This window comes from Benincasa hispida, chromosome 6, assembly GCF_009727055.1.
Source record: "Benincasa hispida cultivar B227 chromosome 6, ASM972705v1, whole genome shotgun sequence".
Taxonomy (NCBI): Eukaryota; Viridiplantae; Streptophyta; class Magnoliopsida; order Cucurbitales; family Cucurbitaceae; genus Benincasa; species Benincasa hispida.
The window spans coordinates 55,589,959-55,611,373 of NC_052354.1; the positions used below are offsets into that span (position 1 = coordinate 55,589,959).

The window sequence follows — 21,415 nt, forward strand, 5'->3', positions numbered from 1 at the left end:
ATATACATAAGTTACTAAAAATACATGAAGATAGATAAAAGAAAACAACAACATTAAGTCTATATATTATCAAAATCAAAAGAAACATTTGAAGTTCCATCAACTGTATCAATCTTCTCTTCATGAGATTCAAAGAAGTCTTCATATCCAAATTTGTCAAATGGGATGGGTTAAATATGTCGTTATCCTAGTATGCAAGATCTGCTTTCACATTTTTCTACTTTTTTTTTTTTTTTAGGGAGGCTTGATAGAGGTCAATTAAGTGTTTTGACGTACGACATGTACGTGACCAATGCCCAGTCATTTTGCATCGGAAGCATTTATTTTCAACACTCTTTGAACTCTTATCTTGTGGAGATTTTCCTTTGAGATAATCATTTTTGCGTGGTCCTTTTGAAATTTAGATGATCAGAGCGACCACCACGAAAATAATTATCATTTATTCCTCTGCTACGGTCACGACCTCAACCATGACCATGACTATGATTATTAACATTCATAGCATTTACTTTAGGGAGTGGTGTTGTTCTAGCTAGTCGAGATTTGTGGTTCTTCATCAATACTTCGTTATTTTGTCCAGCCATGAGAAGACATAAAATTAGTCCATAATATTGTTTTAAACATTTATCTTGATATTACTATTGCGGGAGCATATTCGAGACATGAAATGTATAAAATGTTTTCTCTAATATATCAACATCAGTAATTTTCTCTCCGCATAATAACAATTTTGAATTTGTTTTAAATAATGCAGAATTGTAATCACTTACTGATTTAAGAGTTTGGCCTTAAATGGATCCATTTATAGTAAGCTTTAAGAAGAATAACTGTTTTTTTATAATCATACATTTCTTTCAAATTTTTCACAAGATACGGAGATATTTTATTGTAAAATACTCCATTTTTAATCTCTCTTAAATATGATGACGAAGGAAAATCATAGCTTTTGTTTTGTCCTGATTGGATGTCGTATTTTCTTCTTTAATTGTTTCTCCCAAGTTCATAGTATTAAGGTGAATTTTGGCATCAAGCATCCATGACAAATAATTATTGTCATTAATGTCAAGGACTCTGAATTCTAATTTTGTAAGGTTTGTCATGACAACACTATTACAAAATATTGTATTTATATTAAAATTTTAATATGTATTAAATATGCAAAATAACATTTAATTTATTAATTATAATAAATAGGGAAAAAACTAACCTACCTTCAGCGGTGAAAGCAATAGGAGCTTGTTTTGATAATGTGAAATTGAGGAACACAACGAACATGGAAAAAACATAATATAATAATAATAATAAAATAACTAAAATTATGAAAATTGAATGAAATTTTGAAGTGGATTTCTCACGAATGTGTGTACTTTTAAGATCAATCAAATGTCACTAAAAAATACATTGACAACATGAATATTGACACGTGACTTCTTAGACATTAAGCAAAGACATTAAGCAAATGACTATCGATTTATTTTGATAATACTTATAATAGTATCGATATTTTCAAGAAAATAAATAATGAAATTTATTTTCTTTTACTTTCAACTAGAAGAAGGAGAATAAATTATAGACAGCTCACAAACTACTTATTGCCAGCAGAATTCTGCCCACAAAGATCAACAACTGAGCAAATTACCAATCTAACAATGCCAATTCATACTTTCATCTATGAATTTCCACTGTTGATTTCAATTTGATTCAATTCTTCAATCCCACTTTCCACTTCAGCTTTTCAATCTCGCAGAAATTCATTACTTCGAGAATTCAAAGCTTGGAATCCGAAAAAGCTACAAGATTAAGCAGCCAATATTGTGGAAGAAGATCTCGAAAAGTTCTTTCCCCTCTGGAAATTTCTTTTCTGCAGCTTCTTCTCCGATTCTGACACTGTTCATACCGCTTTTGGAGGGAATTAGGGTTAGGGTTTTCTGAGAAAAAGACAAAGGGGTGTTACTCTGCTAGTCTGGTCGTCATGGGTGATGAGAAATCGGCTATTGCCATGGCGAGCAGAGATAGAGAACGAGATCGAGAGCTTCTTATTCCGGTTGCGGAGTCCGCTATTGACGAGGCATCCGCCAAGCCTTCGTCGTCTTCATCGTCGTCTCATCATTCTGGCAGAGAGGTATAACTTAGGCTGGTTCTGCTTCATTTGTAACTGGTGCTTAGATTCGCCGACAACGTTTTTAGTCTAGCGCTCGGTAAATTTGCTGTGCATTCCCTAGTATCTGGGTGCTTTTCACTTGTAACTGGGTGCTTTTCACAGAACTTGCCTGGTTTTACTAATTCTTGACCAATTCAATTCAGAATTTGGTCGATTACTCTTTGCCCGAAACTTCTCTTGGAGGAATTGATTGATGTTGTTTCTGTTTGAATTCGTAGCAGCAATTGAATATTTCACATCGATATTAACTTTCAGTATATTCTTCGTAATTGGACTATTCACCGGGCCAATTTGAATTTATTAGATTTTATGCTTTCCTCGTGGCTATGGATTTTTTTTCTCTTATTATCTGCCTAACCAATCTATTCAATATTGCTTGTAGACATTTTACAAGGTTGTTAGAAGCTGGGCCTCTAAGAAGTTCATGACTGGATGGTGAGCTCTTCTTTCTCTTTAGTCTCTTCCATGTCATATAAATATGTTTGGTATCTTGATATCTATTGAATAGGATCATCCTGAATTACATACATTGCAGCAATCTGTTATGTATCTTTGAATTGGTTTTATGCACATGTCAATGCATTGTTTTATTCACAAGTCATGGGTCATATCAATAGCACCATGATTGTACGCTACCTGGTCTCTATTGATGAACGTCCTCATATCACATAATTTTTCTTTATTAACTTTTCATGTACCTCACCTTGCTTGACTAATTTTTCTAATATGTACCTGTGGTTGATTCTTCAAACAATTGCATACAATTGAAATTAAATTAGTATTTTCTGGTTTATGTTTTTCAATTTGGTGGGCACAAGCTACAGTATACAGTGTTTAGGAGTTGTCTGAGTGCATCGATACTCTTTGGCAATAATTGAATGTGTAGGGTGCTTAGGTGGAAGAAGGGAGAAAATCTCCATGTTCTGGAAAATCGTAACATTCTAGAATACAATATCTTGGTCGGTGAAGAGACCATGAGCCATTTGTTTAGTAATGTTCTGAAGGGGGGGGTCTTCTCCACTTTTGGAATTTTCTGATTTCTCTCAATTGGCTGTTCAAGTAACATCTGTCTTTTGACAGTTTTAATGTCCTGAAGGGGTTTACCCTGTTTCAGTGTTTCTCGAAGGAATCTTTCCTAAGGGTAACTTACGGTAAATGCTTACGTTTAAAGACTAAATTTTGACTATAGACATTAAATGGATGGTTTGCTCTATTACTAATCCATTAGACCAAAATTCTTGTCAAACTTTTGCCCTTGATAACGGTCACGGGTATGAATGATCACTTCAAGTTTTTTTTTTGGGTAATGCCAAGTTGCCAACCAAATGTGCCTAGTTCCTTCCATCAACTTCTCTCTCTGGCCTAGTGTTGTACTTTAGCTGTTTATTTCTGCATTGATGCTACAGTGTTCTATAACAAAATGCTTTCTGCAGTGTCATCCTATTTCCTATAGCAATTACATTCTACATAACGTGGTGGTTTATTCGTTTTGTGGATGGATTCTTCTCTCCGATCTATGCACATCTTGGAATTAATATCTTTGGTAAGCCATTATTTCATCTTTTCTTCTCACGTCTCTGGTATTTCTTTGACATGTTTTATACACTAACTTGTAGTGGGTGGCACTCCATGTTTGGGGATTTGCCCTTACTGGTTTTCTTCTTAATCCTAATGCAGCATACAGATGATTTGTGCAGTTCGCGTGTCATTTTGTGCTCGAAAGATTAGACTCTTAGATTTCTGATTCCATTGATGATTTGATTATTCTTGCAAATGTTCCTATATTTAACAAGTAGATAATATTTTTGAGATCATGCAATATCCTTTCGTCCACAATTTTAAATAAAATTTTAGGATGTACTTTATGGATGAGCCTTGATGGTAAGAGATTGAAATGTTTTTTAGAATACCCTTGCAAGGTCCTAGGTTCAAACCCCTACAGCCTACTTAGAAAGCTTAATTTAAAACCTTTTTGTCTGTTGGAGCTAACCTTTGGGAGGGCCAATCCTCCCTGGAGATGAGTTGGGGTGGATTATGAGCACAGCACAAGGAGTGGGCCCGTCATGCCCCAATTATTCAAGAAACGATGCTTAGAAGTTTGGAAATAAATTGAACTTTTTGTACCAGATACATCTTAGGAAGTTACTGCGATCCTTTGCCCTTCTTGGTTATGGCATATGACTATTTTACATTATATTTTGAACATGATAAATGGATTCATGAACATTAGTATTATTATATATTTCTTCTGATTCAAGTTGGCCGTTGTCATGTTTTTTGTTTTTGGATCTTGAATAGGTCTTGGATTTGTAACTTCCATCACATTCATCTTCCTGGTTGGCGTGTTTATGTCATCCTGGTTAGGGGCATCTGTCCTGGGCCTGGGGGAGTGGTTTATCAAGAGGATGCCATTTGTTCGTCATATCTACAATGCTTCTAAGCAAATTAGTTCTGCAATATCATCAGGTGGGTTATTGATTATTTGTCATTGCTCTTATTTGGTTGGTTGCTTGAGTTCTGTCAGCTAATTGTTTTATTTTTATTATCAGACCAAAACTCACAGGCCTTCAAGGAAGTAGCTATTATAAGACATCCTCGTATTGGCGAATATGCATTTGGTTTCATCACTTCGTCCGTAGTCCTCCAGGTAAATTGAAAGCAAACAAAATTTGATATATATTTTTTTGGCAATATCAATTTATACCTCTAAACATTGCCCATTAAATCAAATAGTCTCAAACTTTCGTAAGTGAATCCTAACCCGAAACCCTAATTTTTAAAACAGATTGATCTCCATAAGTGAATCAATTTAGACATTCTTTTTAGTAATTCATAACTACTTTCGTTTAAAGTTAACTTAAAATCACCAAAATGAACTTCTTTGTGTTCTTCCAAAATCTTACTGAAGTAGGGAGAAAAATGATTACATAATTCTTGCTAAATAAGTAGAGAAATATAGAGGAAGAAGAGAAGATAAAAAACTAGTACACATGTAATTTCAACATTTACCTCTAATTTATTGTTAGCCCTCTGCATTTAAAAAAGTCTTATACATGTGTGAGAATTATGTATAACGGTTTTAAAAGAGAACTGTTGCAAAGGGTCTAAACGATTCACTTATGAAAGTTCAATTGATACAATTATTAGCTTGATGTTTTAATTGATTAACTACAAAATTTAGGGGCATAAATTGGTTTCCCCCTTCTTTTTAAGGAAAAAACAAAAAAAAAACATTCTGGAAGATTCTTGAGCAGCAGTGCTCAGACATCAGAAAATGCATTTGCTTATGTCTCCCACCTAAGTAAGCTTGATTATCTGACCCGTCTTTTTTGAGGCAGAGCTATTCCGGGGAGGAGGAGCTATGTTGTGTCTATGTCCCCACGAACCATCTCTATATTGGGGACGTTTTCCTGGTCCATACCAAGGATGTTATTAGACCAAATTTATCAGTTCGAGAAGGAATTGGTGAGGCTTCTCTTTCAATTTTTATCTTGCTTGTTGCATAAATTGCCCTATTAGAAATGCTGCCAATGTCTTGGCTGATAATGATAACCGAACTGAACTGCCACTTTTAAGGCTTCTTAAAGTTGGTACCCTTAATTGCATCATAATTCAACGATATTGTGTGGTCTGAGCAAGTTCTTGAGACATAGAATGGAATAGGTTAGAGATGTAATTGTACCCCGGGTCAGAGACTAGAGTTGGGGTTGATGTCTTGATCCAGGGAAATTGCTGAATTATAGGTTTCTGACATATTTTCAAAATTGAAATATTGATGGGAAAGAAAAAAACTGAAATGTCCATATACGATGAACAATATTCTCACTGGAGATCAATCATAATTCTGTCATTATTTTTGCAAATTTATTGCAGAAATCGTCGTCTCCGGAGGGATGTCAATGCCCCAAATACTTTCAACAATGAATTCCGAGATTATGACGATAGACAGAAGTAGACTTGAGAGAAGTTAAGAATTGGGATATTAGGTTATTAGTAGTAGCATTCGTATATCTTCTTCTTCACCTTCAGATTTGAACCGACCACGCTGCAACCGTCATCTGGGTAAGTGCAAGGCCGAGATTGTTGCGTCCCAGTTAATTTCATGGCAGTGTGATTTGTGAACTGAGTTGCCTTGTGAGTTTCTATCATTTTGATGGTTCAATATAGTTTAGTTTATTGTATGGTCTTGAGAGGACTTCTGAAGGGTTGGATTTCTCTGTCACTAAAATCATTTCATTTATATTGATTCATGAAATAGTTTTGTACATGTTCATGTGAAAGATTCATAAAAGTCTCATTTTACATCAATTCTTATTTAATTTGTGTGTTGAGATTTGCTTGTTTTTCTAACTATATCATCAGGGTCTGTTTGGTTGTATGGAAGTGGAAGTACTCTTTATTATTCAAATATTAAATTCTAATTGTTATTCTAAATTTTAAAAATTGGAAAAGATGAGACAATTTTAAGTGTATTAGATGAAGAAAAAAGAAGACAAATTTAAAATATTGTATAAAACTGGAATTTGAACTAACATTGAACCAGAACAATTTTTTCTTTTTAATTGGAATTGTATTGGTAAAACAATTATGCAATCTGAAAAAGATTTAAAATTTTCCCTTTTTATTCAATTACATTGGGCAAGTAAAAAGGACATATTGGACGGGAAAAAATGAGGGGAAATTGATACCGATGGCCTTTATTTAGGAGTTATCTCGAAATTTAACCGTAAATTTACCACTTTTAACCTTTTTTAAATTTACACTTTAACCCTTTTTCCTTCTTCTCCTTTGTGGATTTTTTTCTTTTCTTTTCTTTTTTCTTTTTTTTTTTTAAAAAAAAAATTTTAATTTTTGTCTTTTTTTTCTTTTCCTGTGATAACTTCTATCTATGACGTTCTTTGTTTTTCAGTGATTTTCCTTTTTTCTTTTTCGGTGATTTATGTTTGTGTCGTTTTTTTCTCTCTTTTTTCTTTTTTTTTTTCCCATTTTTGGCAAGATTTTCTTCCAACCCTCTTTTCTTTAATTGTCCTTCTTTACTGGTGATTTCTTTTGTTTATGTCGACATCTTCTTCTTCTTGAATCAAAGATGTAAGTTGGAACGTGAATCAGGACGAGAGGAAGAAGTGAGAGTGAGACCAAAAAATGAGAGGAAGAAGCGAGAGTAAGAACTCAAATGAGGAAAAAACTACAAATTGACGAGAAAGAAGCTAAAGGAAGAAACGAGAGGAAGAAGCAAGAGTGAGAATTCAAATGAAGGAGAACTCAAAGGAAAAAAACTATAAAATTGAAGAGGACGAAGCGAGAGGAAGAATTCAAAAGAAGGGGAAAAAATAAAAGAAAAATGAAGGAGAGCAATGTGAATTGGGAAATGAGATGAAGGGGCAAGAGGAACGAGAAAGAAATCTGGGTCGTGTCTAGCCTCGCACGTGTTTTGAGGTTAAAACGATATTTTCACACGTGGCTGGCGTAAGCAGAGGATCAAATTTTGAGCATTTTTTAAAATGAAGTCAAATTTCAAAGGCTCCTAAATAGGGATCATCCGTACAAATTTCTCAACAATTTGAGAGACAATTTTAAGTATATTGAACGATAAAGTAAAAAACACTGAAAATATTCTTCAAATTTGGAATTTGGACTCAATTGGACAATAATTAATTTGGTTCAAAATTGAAATTGTAGTTTTAAAAAGAAAAAAATTATTGAATTCGAACAATATTTAATAACTTAGACCAATATAGAATTACTTCCATTATTAAAAGGTCCCATTTTAATTCAGTTTTAACTACTAATGGTCTTTCAACTGAAATTGGACAACGGAACAAAAGTTAAATAGTGTTAACATCTTGGATGAACATTTGAATTGACATTAATCCTAAAATTTCAAGTTTAGTTTGTTTTCATCTTCAAATGTTTATTTTTGTTCACGTATTCAAAGTTGTTATGTTATGATCCTCAATCTTTTAAAACGACTTGCTCGTGCAGCGATGGAACTCGATAATTTTAGGGTTAAATTTGGTAGCGTCTTTTCTTCCATTATTGAAGAATTTGGTTTGTGAGAAGGGTTGTATTTTGAACTCTATTTAGTTTTGTTATGTGATATATCTCTTCTTCAAAAAGAAAAAAGTTTTACAATGTCTATTTTAATCTTGATCCTTATTTTTGTTACAATTTTATCAAATTAACAACATAACTTGAAATATGTATACTAGCATCTTAACATGATCATGATTTCAAGTTGTTCAGAGTTGTTTAAGGCAAAACCCAAGTCCAAAAGTGATTGCAACGAGAGTCCATATATCTCAAAAAGGAATGAGCTCTGGATCGACTAATGAAGTTTCACCAAAAAGGAAATAGTCGATCCAAGCTCAACACTGGCACCCCTGCAACTTCGATGACCACACCTACTCTGACATGGCCAATATTGTATCTGTCTCTTGCAAGAGTTAAAGGATGACTCTTATAAATAGTCGAATAGCATTCACCTCAAGGAATAAGTAATTATCTTTGTGCTTAGCCGAACTAGATACTCCTTATACTAACTTAAGTATCAAATTGTATTAAGCTCGGTATCACATTGGTACAAGCATTCTTGCAAATTACCTCCAACTCTAACAACTTGTGTGGACGAGAAGAGTGAGGAGGACTTAGAACGAGATACCCACACCAACACAAATCAAATAAGTTAGAAATAAATATCAGACGAAATAGATATAAAGATCAAGCTAATTGTTTTTAAATTTTGAAGATTAAGATATGTATGATAGAAACTTGATTGTAAGATAACAAGAGAAAAAAAAGGGGGAAATCCACAGGAATGACCCTAGAAGAAATAAAGGCGCGAGTGAGGAATTGACTGCCAAAAACTCGATGCCGTCAAAGCGGCAGTGAAATTTGGAGTTATGGCTCTCTCATCTTCATTCCTTTTTTCCTTTTTTATTCTTCTTCTCACCCACTTTTTCCCATAATTTTTCCTCTCTGTGAATCCCTTTCCACCATGTTTAGGCTCTGGAAATGGTATCAGAACTGTCTCACCTTTCATCCGGTGAAAACCCAGGTCATCAGCTCCGGCTTTTTATGGGGCACTGGCGACATTGCAGCCCAATACATTACTCACTCGGCCGCTAAAACCCGTCTTCCAACTTCTGTGAGCATCAACCCCTTCATTTTCCTTTTCGCTTTTATAGTGATTTTATGGGGTTATCTTTCTTGATTCCTTCTTTCAGCTGGTGGGTTTCTGCTTTCATTGATCGGAGTTTTCTCGTTGACTTGAATTGCTTCTGTTCTTTTCTTGTGTTGGCTCTGATTTGGGTTTGAAGCGATGAGATATATAAATTTGTTTTGTTTTTGCTGTATTAAGGGATTCCTTAGTTTTAATCGAGAATCCGCTTCTGTTGAGCAAGAAATTACTGGTTGTTTATGTGATCTTTGCTTTTGTAGAATCAATCAGCGTAAAGTAAAAGGGTTCTGTGCTTGTGTTCCTTGATTGCATCTTCAGGTCAATGGTCTTTTGTTACCTTCAGCGTATTTTTGAAATCTTCTGATTAATTGAATTTGTTGGGCTGTGGGATAGCATTTTATGTTTCAATGTATATGAAGGATATTTGTTCTCGGTTTTTCTGGCAACTTTTTGAATGGTAAAATTTATGCGTACAATGTAGATTCTTCCGGTACTATAGACTTTAGGTGAGTTTGTGATGGGTTTTGGAATATTGAAAAGTGTATTTGGCCAATTAAAAGGCATTTTCACGTTTTTTTTTTTTTTTTTTTTTTTTTTTTTTTTTTTTTTTTGTAGCATTTGGTTAAATTATATTTTGATAGGAATTTGTATATTCTTAAATCACTTAGAAGTACCACCTTCAATAGTTATCCAAAAACCACTATTCTTTAAAGCACATTTCAAATTTCAATTTCTTCCAATCTCTGGAAAGTACTCTTTACTTCAGACACACTGAACTAAGAAGTAGTCTGGGAGAATTTTGAATTTTCTTAAAAGTACAACAGATGCAGAATTTCACTCTTGGGGAACATCCCTTCAAGAAGGAGAAAAAAGCCCTGTAGGAGAATTTTATTATAGCCTTCTTCTGGGTCACTTGGCAAGAAAGAAACCGAAGGGTTTTTCAAGACAAGAAACTATCTACTTTGGATTTTTTGATGCTATAGTTAATTTGGTTGTTTCTTGTTAAAATGTTCCCTTTTTCCATATCTATAGCTATTCCTCCCTCATCGTCAATTGGAGAGGTCTTTTCTAATCCCTATCATGGGGTCTGCCTCCTTTTATAATTTCATACTATCAATGAAATTGTTTCTTAAAGAAAAAAACCACTAAGAAATCCTAGAGATTGTGGTTGAATTGACCATGTTGCTTAAGATTTGAATTGGCCATTTTGTATTCTCTTGCTCCTCTTGCTAATGGTGGAACCTCGGTGAGCTTAAGTTCTTGTACATCCATCAAATATGTCAACCTCCGTATTAGTCCAGAACCTACTTTCCTGCTTGTAATTCAAGTTTGGCATGATTATCAATTGACTATCAAATTTCCAACACTGCTCTTTGCAAGTGTAATTGGATATAATCCTTTTCTGACATAGAGCAGCAATAATATATCATATATGAATCATCAAGTTACTTTGTTTGGTTTTTCCAGTCCAATTTTTAGCTCAAGACTGCAGTTTGCAGCTCTAGATCTATAATTAAGTTTTGTAAATATGAGGCTGTGAGACCACTTAATAGATCCTAAACCAGCCATCTTTTGGTTCTATTTTCATTTTTTTTTATTTTGCTATTTTATTTCACCGCAATTATCTCTGGTATTTCTCTGAAGTTGTTGCTATGTGGTGCTCTTTCTTAATTCATTGATCTGAAATAGTTTACTGAAGTGAGATTAGGTGTATATTATAACTCAACTAATTCCTACTATTATCTTTTTTATGTAGCCAGATGCTGAAGAAGAGTTCAAAATCAACTGGAAACGTGTTGGAATCACAAGCATGTTTGGATTCGGTTTCGTTGGACCAGTCGGCCACATGTGGTTTGTTTCCTTTATCTTTCCCTTTATCAACTTTTGGCCATATCTATCCTCTTCGCTACTATAAGAATATGCTGCTATAATTCTGAACTTTGATTTTGGAATGTATGGATGGATGTTTGAAATTGTGTTTCAAGGCCACAAGATATGTGGTTGCATTATCTATATTTCCACGGATATCTCCCTATATTCTCAGGAAGGCAGCATGGTTCTTCTTTGTCTATTATTTTTTATTCTCAGTATTTTGTGAATGCATACATTGAAGTGATAGTTCTCACTAGAAGATTTGAACTGCGCATGCTGATGAAAATTGTTGGTTTGTTTAATCTTCATGGTTCTCTATGTTAAAAAAGGGGAAGGAGTCAAACATTCACATCTTCAAACAATTAACATCATGGAGGTGATAAAGTACTTTAGATTCTTGGATTAAGTGCAATGATGAAGAGAAAATCGTTCCCTTTTTATCTTTTGTTTGCTCAAGTCCTTTTGAGTACCATTCCATTGCAAAATATGTTGAAGGAATCAATAATAGGAGGATCACAAGCTCGGGTGATGTAGTAAGAATTGGGGTAGTTTAGTAAATTCAAGATTAGTTACCCTATTCTACATGTAATTCTCTATAAATAGAGAATCTCTCTCTTGTATGATTAGATTTTGATAATTAATAAAAACTTCAACTCCAAGATTCTTCTAAGATTTCTCCGAGACTCTTTAGTCTTCACCAAATTGGTATCGGTGTGCCTTCGTGAAAGGACCTAATGGTGATCAAGAACACCAACAAGCTTCTCAACCTCCAACCTCTAGATGTGGAAGCATCCTCTTCTCCTCTCAATCTGTCAACCGGTGATTGACTCTTGTAGGGACTTCTCGAGGAAAGTTCAACATGAAATTGCTTGAAGTTCAAGCCAATATGGCGAGAATTATATCTACAAATTTGTGCATCCAGCAAGTTGTAGAAAATCTTACTCAAAAAGTGAGAAAGATTTCAAATGTTGCAGCTCTAAATAATACAAATTCCTAGTCAAGAACAACACCACGACCTTCTGTGCAATCAAGAACAACACAACAATCCAATCCGTGGCCAAGAACGTGGGAATTTTCATCAAGATTTTTCATGGGTGTGATCAACAAAATAGCCAGGAAATTCAAAGGCAACTTCAAGATTTTGAGCAAAAGCAAGAAAATAACCAACAAGTCTTACCAAGAAATCAAGAAAATAACCAACAAGTTCTTCCAAGAAATCAAGAACCGGTAATAAAATCTCGAGGAGATTTAAACAGAGTAGTTTTGATGCCTAATCCTATTCCATACTTTCTTCAAGTCCCAAATTATCCACAAATAAGACCAATGTCACAACATTTAATGTGTTTAGATTATGACTCATTCAAAGAAGAATAGTCCTCAACCCATTTATCCTCCAAGATTTCAGCCTCATCATCATGTAGCAAATCCTTTATTCCAAAGGCAAATTCCTCTCATTCAACCACAAAGACGTGTCAATCAAGATTACTTTCAAGATTGGCAAGATCAACCATATTGGAGGCAAGAAACCGACTAGAAAATGAAAATCAATATTCCAACATACAATGGGAAGATGAAGACAGATCTTTTTAGATTGGATAAAAAATGTGGAAAATTTCTTTGATTACTTGGGAACCCCGGAAAACAATAAGGTTAAACTGGTTTCTTCGAAACTAAAGAGTGAGGCTTCAGCTTAGTGGGATCAAATCCAAGCAACCAACGTGCTTATGGAAAAATACCTATAATTAACTGGCCAAAAATGTTCTTTTCTTTGCTTAGAGAAATTGCCTTGGTCGATGGGTACTTGCACACCTACAACCCTTGGAGTCCCCATGAACTTGATGGAAATTTTATGTTTTGGATTTTTTTATAATATTTTTGTTCAAGATGTAGGAGGTTGGTTTGGCCATACTCTGTTGTACAAGTTTATTTTATTTCTTAATTGTTTCATTTTGTTTTTCTTCTTTTCATTCTGATTTTTTTTAGCGAGTGCCAAGCTAATCTCGTGAGAGTTGCCCCACCACATTGACAACATTTGAAACCCAGAGAAAAAAGGCACCCTCGGGAAGAGATCCCCAACTATCAAAAGTATGGTCGGTCTACCTTGTCCTTCGACGTTGAGATCTGGTGCCACGAACCAACCTTCTCTGAGATTGGAGGAGTATTCCCTTCTGAAACGGATGAAATTGATTTCAACCTCTACAGTTATGTCTCCTGCTGAAAGGTTCTCCCAAGTACCCTGGAAAGAAAAGTGATAGATGGTTTTGCTAAATAAGCATCGGAATTGACAGATGCAAGGCACTTGAACTAAGATGGATTTCTAGATGTAGAACTCGAGGACGAGTTTTTTTTTTGGAGGGATAGAATATGATTTAGTAGGAATTGGGGTAGTTTAGTAAATTCAAGATTAGTTACCCTATCTTACATGTAATTCTCTATAAATAGAGAACCCCTCTCTTGTATTGATTAGATTTTGATAATTAATAAAAACTTCATATCCAAGATTCTTCCAAGATTTCTCCAAGACTTTTTAGTCTTCACCATCGGGGCTCGATGAAACGAAAAGTATCAGCATGTTGAAACTTCTTGGGGTTAGCAGTTAGCAAGCAACCTTGGCCTCTTGGCAGGAGGTTCGCAGCCCCCCTCCTTCCCGGCCTAGGCTTTACTCTAATGGGTTTGTTAAAGTCTCCTTGCTATGGCCTTTATTAATATCCCTAGCTGGGAGGGTTACTCGAATCTTTCGTTTTTGTACTCCCTTCGTTCTTTGAAGAGGGTTGGTGGCTGATTGCTAAAGAGAAATTTTTATTGAAAGCAATTCCTTCACTCAAGAACTAGACTCAAGCGATTGTGCCCGCCAGTCAAGACAGGATGATGAGATGCTATCCCGCCTCTTGACCGAAACACCAACCCACCTCACACTCCCCCCTGGCAGTTTATCTCTTCACGAGTTGTCGGCTCTAATCTAGACTTTCCCACCCAAGGAAGTTCTTGGAAAGCCTTTCGAGCGGGCAGCACAAACCCTTTCTTTTAGTCGGGCAAGGATGTAGTTGTTTAATATATTATATCCCATAGCGTTGTTTCAAATCTGAGATTGAGCCAAGTATCACAACTTCTACCCATCCTGTGTATTGTCCTTTTTGCTCTTCAATCAAGTGATGCTGCTAATGAGATCCGAACTCGAATAGTTGTGAGCTAAACTAACTGTACAAAGAGAATCGATGTCTTCTATCTTTAGAGTAAGCGATGGGTTATCATAGGCTTCCCTTGGTTGGTTTCACTCAGTATGGTACGCTACAGTCAAAGATTCGCTTACTATTATGCATAGAGTTATCCCATACGACTCATTTAGGGATAACATATTGAAGTTTCTTAAGATTTGAAGCATATAGCAATATTCATTTATGGTTTTGATAATTTTGGATCCATGGAGCTTGGGGCAGGATAGTCTGAAATTGTATAACTAATGATTGGCTTGTACAAGGAAATGTATTTAAGGACATGAGTTTGCTAAGTTAACATGAAGACCTATAACCTTTTGGGTTTAGTAAAATCAACTTATTAATGCTTTTGAACATAACTCACTCAATTTGTTAACATTAGGTCATATAAACTTAACTCGTGAGCCAACTGCCAAAAATTAGCCTTGGCACTATTTTCCATTGGAATGATTGAAATGAAATGCTCATTTTGGGCTTGCACATTATTTATATACACATATTTTTAAGACATCTGATCCTTTGGCAGGTATGAAGGCTTGGACAGATTTATAAGGCTAAAACTTCAGCTACAGCCAAAATCAGCTAAGTTTGTCGGGGCAAAACTGGCAATGGATGGTCTAATCTTTGGCCCAATCGACTTAGTTGTCTTCTTCAGTTATATGGGATTTGCCAACGGAAAAGACATTTCTGAAGTGAAAGAAGACTTGAAGAGGGACGTCCTCCCAGCATTTATCTTGTCGGGTACGGTGTGGCCAATCATTCAGATCGCAAACTTCCGATACGTCCCAGTGAGGTACCAACTCCTCTATGTTAATATGTTCTGCTTGTTGGACAGTGCTTTTTTGTCATGGTTTGAGCAACAAAACGATGCTCCTTGGAAGCAATGGTTTACTTCTTTTAATCCTTTTAAAGAAAGATGAGAGATTTTGAGACCTATCTTCTCAATCTTGTAGCCTTCTTTTTTTCTTTTAATTCATCACATTGGACAGAGGAATGTTGATTTGTCCCCTTCATAGATTGTGAAGATATTCTAAGCCACTTTTGTGCAATCTCTGTTTTTCAATTTCAATCAATCATCATGCCCTGTTTAATGAAATACAACCTAAAGATTTGCCTCTGCATTTCCAACTTTGACCTTGTATTTCTCTAAACTAACACCATCGATATTATAATTTAAAATTTTTCCTTCATTTTATTTTTGTGTTTTTAAAATTCGATATTAGTTGATATGTTTATATTTAGTTTTGTATGATGAGAAAAAAAAAAGTTCTTTTTTTAATTAAATTTTAGACCTATTACAAACTTAGTACCTGTTGTCTTTTGGTCTTATCTGAATTTTAAAAAGTCTCTAATAAGTCATTAAATTTTGAATTTTGTGTTCATTAAATCTCTTAATATCATGGTTTTATTAGCACAAAATTGGAAGTTTGATATTTTTAAAATTGAAGGATCAAATTGAAAGTTGGACCTATTAGACACTTATGAAAATTAATGGATCAAATAGACAAACCTAACTTCATTTTGTTATGTGTACTTCATTTTGTTTTCTTTGCTTTAAATACACCATTGTTCGAATTTGCGTTCACGGTTGCATTGCATTTCGTCTCCATTTTCGTTGAGAAGATATATAATTAAAAATGTCAAATTATAATGTTTAGTTTCTTAGCCTTGAGATTTGTGTGTATTTCGTCATTAAACTTTAAAAAATATCTAATATTTTTTTTTAATTTGCTATTTTGTCAAATAGGTATCCAAACTTTAAAAAGGATAATACGTTATTAAACTTTAAATTTTATGCCCAATAAATTTTTATATTAAATGTCTTAGAGATTCTTGATTGATGTTTTTAAAATTCATAGATCTATTAGACCTAAAAGTGAAAGTGTAAGGTTTCATTAGCCTCATTTAGTTTTTTAAAAATTCAAATATGTTAATGGTCTATTAGACCAAAAAAGGGCTAAGTTTAGAGGTGGAGAGACTATACACATCTACAGGGTTTTTTTAAAAAAAAAAAAAAAAAAAATTGCAGTCTCTTTGATCGCAATCCTTTTCTATACATAGTAGAAAAAAATAAATTGTCACATGATAAATTTTTATTGAATGTAGTTTGAATTGCACAATAGATGATCGACCACATTCTTTTCCTTTTTAAAATGAAGATAACTTCAACTATTTAAGAGTTAAGTCGCACTGGAAATAAACTAGTGCTTAAAATTTTCCACCAGGTTTATTATGTTTTGCCTCTTAAGTTTGTGTAAAAAGATTTCTTTAGGTTAAAAATCACTTTTTTTTTAATATTTGTTCAACAAAAAATAATAACTTTTGTTCGAATTAAGTTGTTTTATTAACATGGCTTAATTACTTGAATTATGTTTAAATTATTAATAATTTAAACATAGTTACTAATCTCGTGCAAAGTTGAGAGTTCTTTTGCTATTTTCACATTTCTTGAATTATAGAAGTTAAATAAGCAAGCAAAAGAAACACGTCCATGTTAGATTTATGTTAAACAAACAAATTAATATAAAAAACAAAAAATAATTTTCTAGAACAAAAATTATGGATTAAAATAGAATAATGAAAAAAAATAAATATAATCTAAAGTAACATACAATTCCAATGATGGAAATAGAATTTAAACAAAATTATTTTTTTCAAACATACCTTATCATTACTTCCAGGAAGAAGTCATATGACAAGTTGGAGGATGTGGCTAAGATAATTGAAGAATTTTGAAATAAAAAATAAAATAAAATAATGAAGTTGCCATGTTACTTGTAATCTGTATTATGAGCAAATAAAAATAATAAATACAATGTGAAAACAAGATATCCAAAGAAAGAAAGAAAGAAAAAATGGGTTAAATCAATATGAAAATGATGCTATATTTGTAACAATCAAAGTCAAAATAACAGCCTGTGTTTGTTTCTTTACACAGAAAAGAAAGACAAAAGCCTTTGTTTCAGGAGCGTCCACTGAAGCCTCCACTCTCTTTCTTTGCTGTTCTCATCTCCATTTCCCTTGTGGTTTGCCCTTCGCTGCTTGACCCCGAAGGATACAGCCCGTACTCGCTTGTCGGTCCGCTATATTCGCTGCTCGCTCCATATTCCGTGCTCCCCAGTGCCATCTTCCTGAACTTCCTCAAGTCCTCGTTGTACTGGTGGGTGTCGTAGTCTGAGCTTCCATGAGAACTGTACACTGAGCTCTGCCCGGGTTTGACACCTTCATTGAGATCCGATAGTGACGTGTCTCCTTCGAGCGCTCGTACTACCTGCTTAGTTTTCCAGTTGCAGTGGTTCAATATATACACATACATTCAATGCATTATTGGGGGATTTTTAACTAATTACCTGACTCATTCGTGGTCGACGCCTGGCAGAATGACGAACACAAGCAGCGGCACAGGCAACCATGCGAGCCATTTCATTGTGGTTGTAGTTATTCTGCATCCTTGGATCGACCAAAACATCGAAGTTCCCATCTTCTAAAGCTCGGTTCATTAGCGGCCTAGCCTGAAATGGAAATGGTTTACAAGGGTTATAATTTGCGTCGATGTGTTGAATGCAATCGAAATGATGACAATGGAGCTTCTTCAGAAGAGATTGCGATGATTGTTGAACGAAACACATAAGAAAACTTACCCAGTCTACGAGACTATCTTCCATGGAAGTATTACTCATATCGACGGGTCGACGACCAGTGATCAACTCCAAAAGCATAACCCCAAAGGAGAAAACATCTGATTTCTCAGTAAGTTTGCCACTAGAGGCATACTCTGGTGCAAGATACCTGAATGTGTTGTGGGAAAGATTGAGAAGAAAATAACGAAAGATCTGATCGACATATTATTATGCAGTCTTAACAAAAGATCAATCCTTCCAAAATCCGTAACGAAAGATATCATGGACAACACATAGGTGAAGATTAAGACAATATGATGTAGTTGAGAATCAAGTAGTTCTTTAGGAATATAACATATTGTGTATTGCATATTGAAACGCTACTCGTGCTCGAGCTTTGGATTTCATTTGGATGGTTTTATTGGGAAGAGGGGCACATTCACAATGAAAAGCCCAGCAATGGCACTAAAAATTATCCTTCATATAAGGAAGGAGAGTATAGAAGCCAATTCATTATAGAGACACGATAAGCAGTAAAGGTTGATCTTCCTCGGATGAAATTTGAAATTAACAGGAGTCGAGAAAGGCCATACCCAAAAGTACCCATCACTCGAGTTGATACATGGGTATTGACATCAGAAGTAAACTTTGCAAGTCCAAAATCAGCAACCTAGTAGAACAAATCAGATCGACCTCAACATCAGAACAAGAAGAACATAACAGATCCTTTAAGTTTGCGAAAAGATATTAAAGTGACTCCAATGGATACAAATGTGTTATCAAGGACGGCCAAACCAATCAGGACAGTAAAATGAATGACAAATGTGGTCTCAGCTTCCAGCCAGAACAAGAAAAAGAAAATTACATTTCAATGTATAAAACTAAAACTTCGATACCTTTGCTTCAAACTTGAAATCCAACAGTATGTTAGCAGCTTTAATATCACGATGAATAATTTTCGGGTGACCTAGTTAACAAAAAAGTAGAAGCTGAATTCCCTAAACAACATATTCATATTGTCAATTCCATCAATTTACCATAAAACATCAACATAAGATAACTTACAATCCTCATGAATATAAGCTAGTCCTTTTGCTGATCCTAAAGCGATTTTAAGTCTTGTCTGCCAATCCATGGTCGGCCGCCCTTTACCTGCAATGAAGAAGCTATACAATCATAACTATCGACGCATAAAACTTTAGTAGAATTAACTTCTAGCACAAGTACAATAAGATCTGCATATTACAAGTAACAACAGTTGAAATGTGACCATAACATTACCATGTAAATGGAACTCCAAAGTGTTGTTTGCAACAAATTCATAAACAAGCAATCTTTGGGACCCAGTTATGCAATATCCAACCAAAGAAACAAGATGTTTATGATGAACTCGGCTGATGATATCAACTTCAGCCTGAAATTCTCGTTCGCCTTGCCCGCTTCCAGCTTTCAACTGCTTGACTGCAACTTCCTTTCCATTAGGAAGCACCCCTCTATGCACATATCCGAATCCGCCTTGTCCGAGGAGATTTGCATCCGAGAAGCCATCTGTTGCCATTGCCAGTTCCTCGTAAGTAAAAGTACTCTTTGAGAAACCAAAGGCCATAGGAGGGGGAGGGGGTGGAGGGAGCGGCGTTTCAGGCCCAGAATACATAGAGCCTGAGCCTCCACTGCTACTCATATAGAGCGGTTGAGGTGGAGGACGAATGCTGGTCGGAGAATGCGGGGGTCGGGATGCAACTACCGGAGGAGGAGATGGCTTAGGTACCATCCCAATTAAAGGATCAGGTGGTAGAGGAGCATTGTGCTGCCATTGCTGCTGACCAGCATAAGGGTCAACTGTCATCAACAAAATAGCACAAGCAAATAAGGTCATCTAAAATGGCGGATGCAAATAAACCGATCATCCCATTAAAGGCCATGGCAGACAAGAATATAAGATTCACGAAAGCAGAACTTCAATGGATTGAAGAAGCAACAATGTAGCAAATTAAAATTTGATCGAGTCATAAGATGTCAATAAACCCTAGAAACTTTGAGTACTCTGAATCATTGAAGTTGTCAAGTTTTCCGGCGATCATTTTACCTTTAGGGTCAGGCGGAGGATGTGGATAAAATCCCTCTTCGTCGCGTCGTCTTCTCCTTTTCTTCGTACAGCAAAGGCACAATATACTTAGCAGAAGAACAATTACCACTCCACCAATTGCAATTCCGACAACAAGTCCGGTTGAAATATTAGACGAGGACGACGGCGGCGGCGTTGAGGGAGGTGGAGGACTTCTTGACGGAGTGGACGGCGTACGAGAAGTCGGAGGCGGCGGACTACGGCCAGTTGGAGGAGACGGAGTGCTAGTAGAAGACGGAGGAGGTGGAGAAGTCGTAGGGGTTGACATTGAAATGGAAAAAAATCAGTAATCAAAATATCCGAAATCAAAAAACTCTTACAATAATTAAAAAAGGAAAAAGAATCAAACGATAAACAAGGAAAATGATTATGGTGGGTTCAAAATTGAAATCCAATTTCTTTGAGATTGTTGATAAATCAAAATTCTTCCACTTTCTCTCTCTAGATAAAGAGAGAATAATGGTCCAAATTCTAGAGAGAGAGAGAGAGTGGAGAATGTTGAACAAGCTGACACTGACGCGGCCAAACAAGGCGTTCCTTTTCATTTTTTTTTTATTTTTTTACACTTTTTCGGGTTTCGGCCGTTGAAGGAATTTAATTTTTAGGGGTAATTACCATGGTAGCCTTTATATATTTCTAAATATATAAATGTTTTATTTTTTTACAAAAAATAAATATGAATGTTTAAAATATTATTTTATCATTTTATTTAAAAATTTTAAATATTCAATTTAGTTATTATATTTTAATAAATCTTAGATTTAGTAGCTAGTTGTTGATTTTTAAATTTTTTTAATTATCTATTAATATTTTTACTATACATTTTGGTATTGTAATCTTTTTAGTATAATTAGGATAGAGACGTGGAATTAGAAATATAAATGTCGTGGTTATTAACACATTCATATTCAAATATGATATTTCATTAAATAAAAAAATACTATTATTATGATGATGATTTAAATTACTATAAATTTTGATGGTGCTCGATAGTATTTTTAATAATAATGATTGAATGTCATTTATTTTCAAAAACAATTCAAGATACTGACTTCAGTATTTATTGTATATGAAGTAAAATTGAATAATTAAAAATATAACGATAAAAATCAAACAATCTTTAAAATAGATGATCAAAATAGTTGTTAGTTGTTTATTATTATCATTATTTTCCATTTAGAAAGTTCTTGTGGTTTTTATGAGTAGGTATTTCAATTTACTCCATGAAGTTTCTCCTAAAACATT

The 21,415-nt window shown here is 34.7% G+C and overlaps 3 protein-coding genes across 3 annotated transcripts; 2 read left to right on the forward strand and 1 right to left on the reverse strand.

Annotated features, from left to right (window-relative positions):
• The first annotated feature begins 1,550 nt into the window (after positions 1-1,550).
• On the forward strand, positions 1,551-6,480 carry LOC120080214 (protein CONTINUOUS VASCULAR RING 1-like). Its single transcript, XM_039034795.1, has 7 exons — positions 1,551-2,122; positions 2,544-2,596; positions 3,595-3,704; positions 4,460-4,627; positions 4,711-4,808; positions 5,500-5,626; positions 6,035-6,480. The coding sequence occupies exons 1-7, from the start codon at positions 1,973-1,975 to the stop codon at positions 6,130-6,132; spliced, it is 804 nt and encodes a 267-aa protein (XP_038890723.1). The 5' UTR covers positions 1,551-1,972; the 3' UTR covers positions 6,133-6,480.
• Positions 6,481-8,935: 2,455 nt separating this feature from the next.
• LOC120079769 (PXMP2/4 family protein 2) lies at positions 8,936-15,498 on the forward strand. The gene is made up of 3 exons (XM_039034145.1): positions 8,936-9,305; positions 11,095-11,189; positions 14,952-15,498. Exons 1-3 carry the CDS (start codon positions 9,156-9,158, stop codon positions 15,343-15,345), a joined length of 639 nt encoding a protein of 212 aa, XP_038890073.1. The 5' UTR covers positions 8,936-9,155; the 3' UTR covers positions 15,346-15,498.
• A 1,787-nt stretch (positions 15,499-17,285) lies between these two features.
• On the reverse strand, positions 17,286-20,438 carry LOC120079307 (proline-rich receptor-like protein kinase PERK1). Its single transcript, XM_039033460.1, has 8 exons — positions 20,132-20,438; positions 19,327-19,884; positions 19,111-19,197; positions 18,942-19,012; positions 18,639-18,715; positions 18,067-18,214; positions 17,776-17,937; positions 17,286-17,696 (listed from the first exon to the last, which is right to left on the reverse strand). The coding sequence occupies exons 1-8, from the start codon at positions 20,436-20,438 to the stop codon at positions 17,388-17,390; spliced, it is 1,719 nt and encodes a 572-aa protein (XP_038889388.1). The 3' UTR covers positions 17,286-17,387.
• Positions 20,439-21,415: the final 977 nt, after the last annotated feature.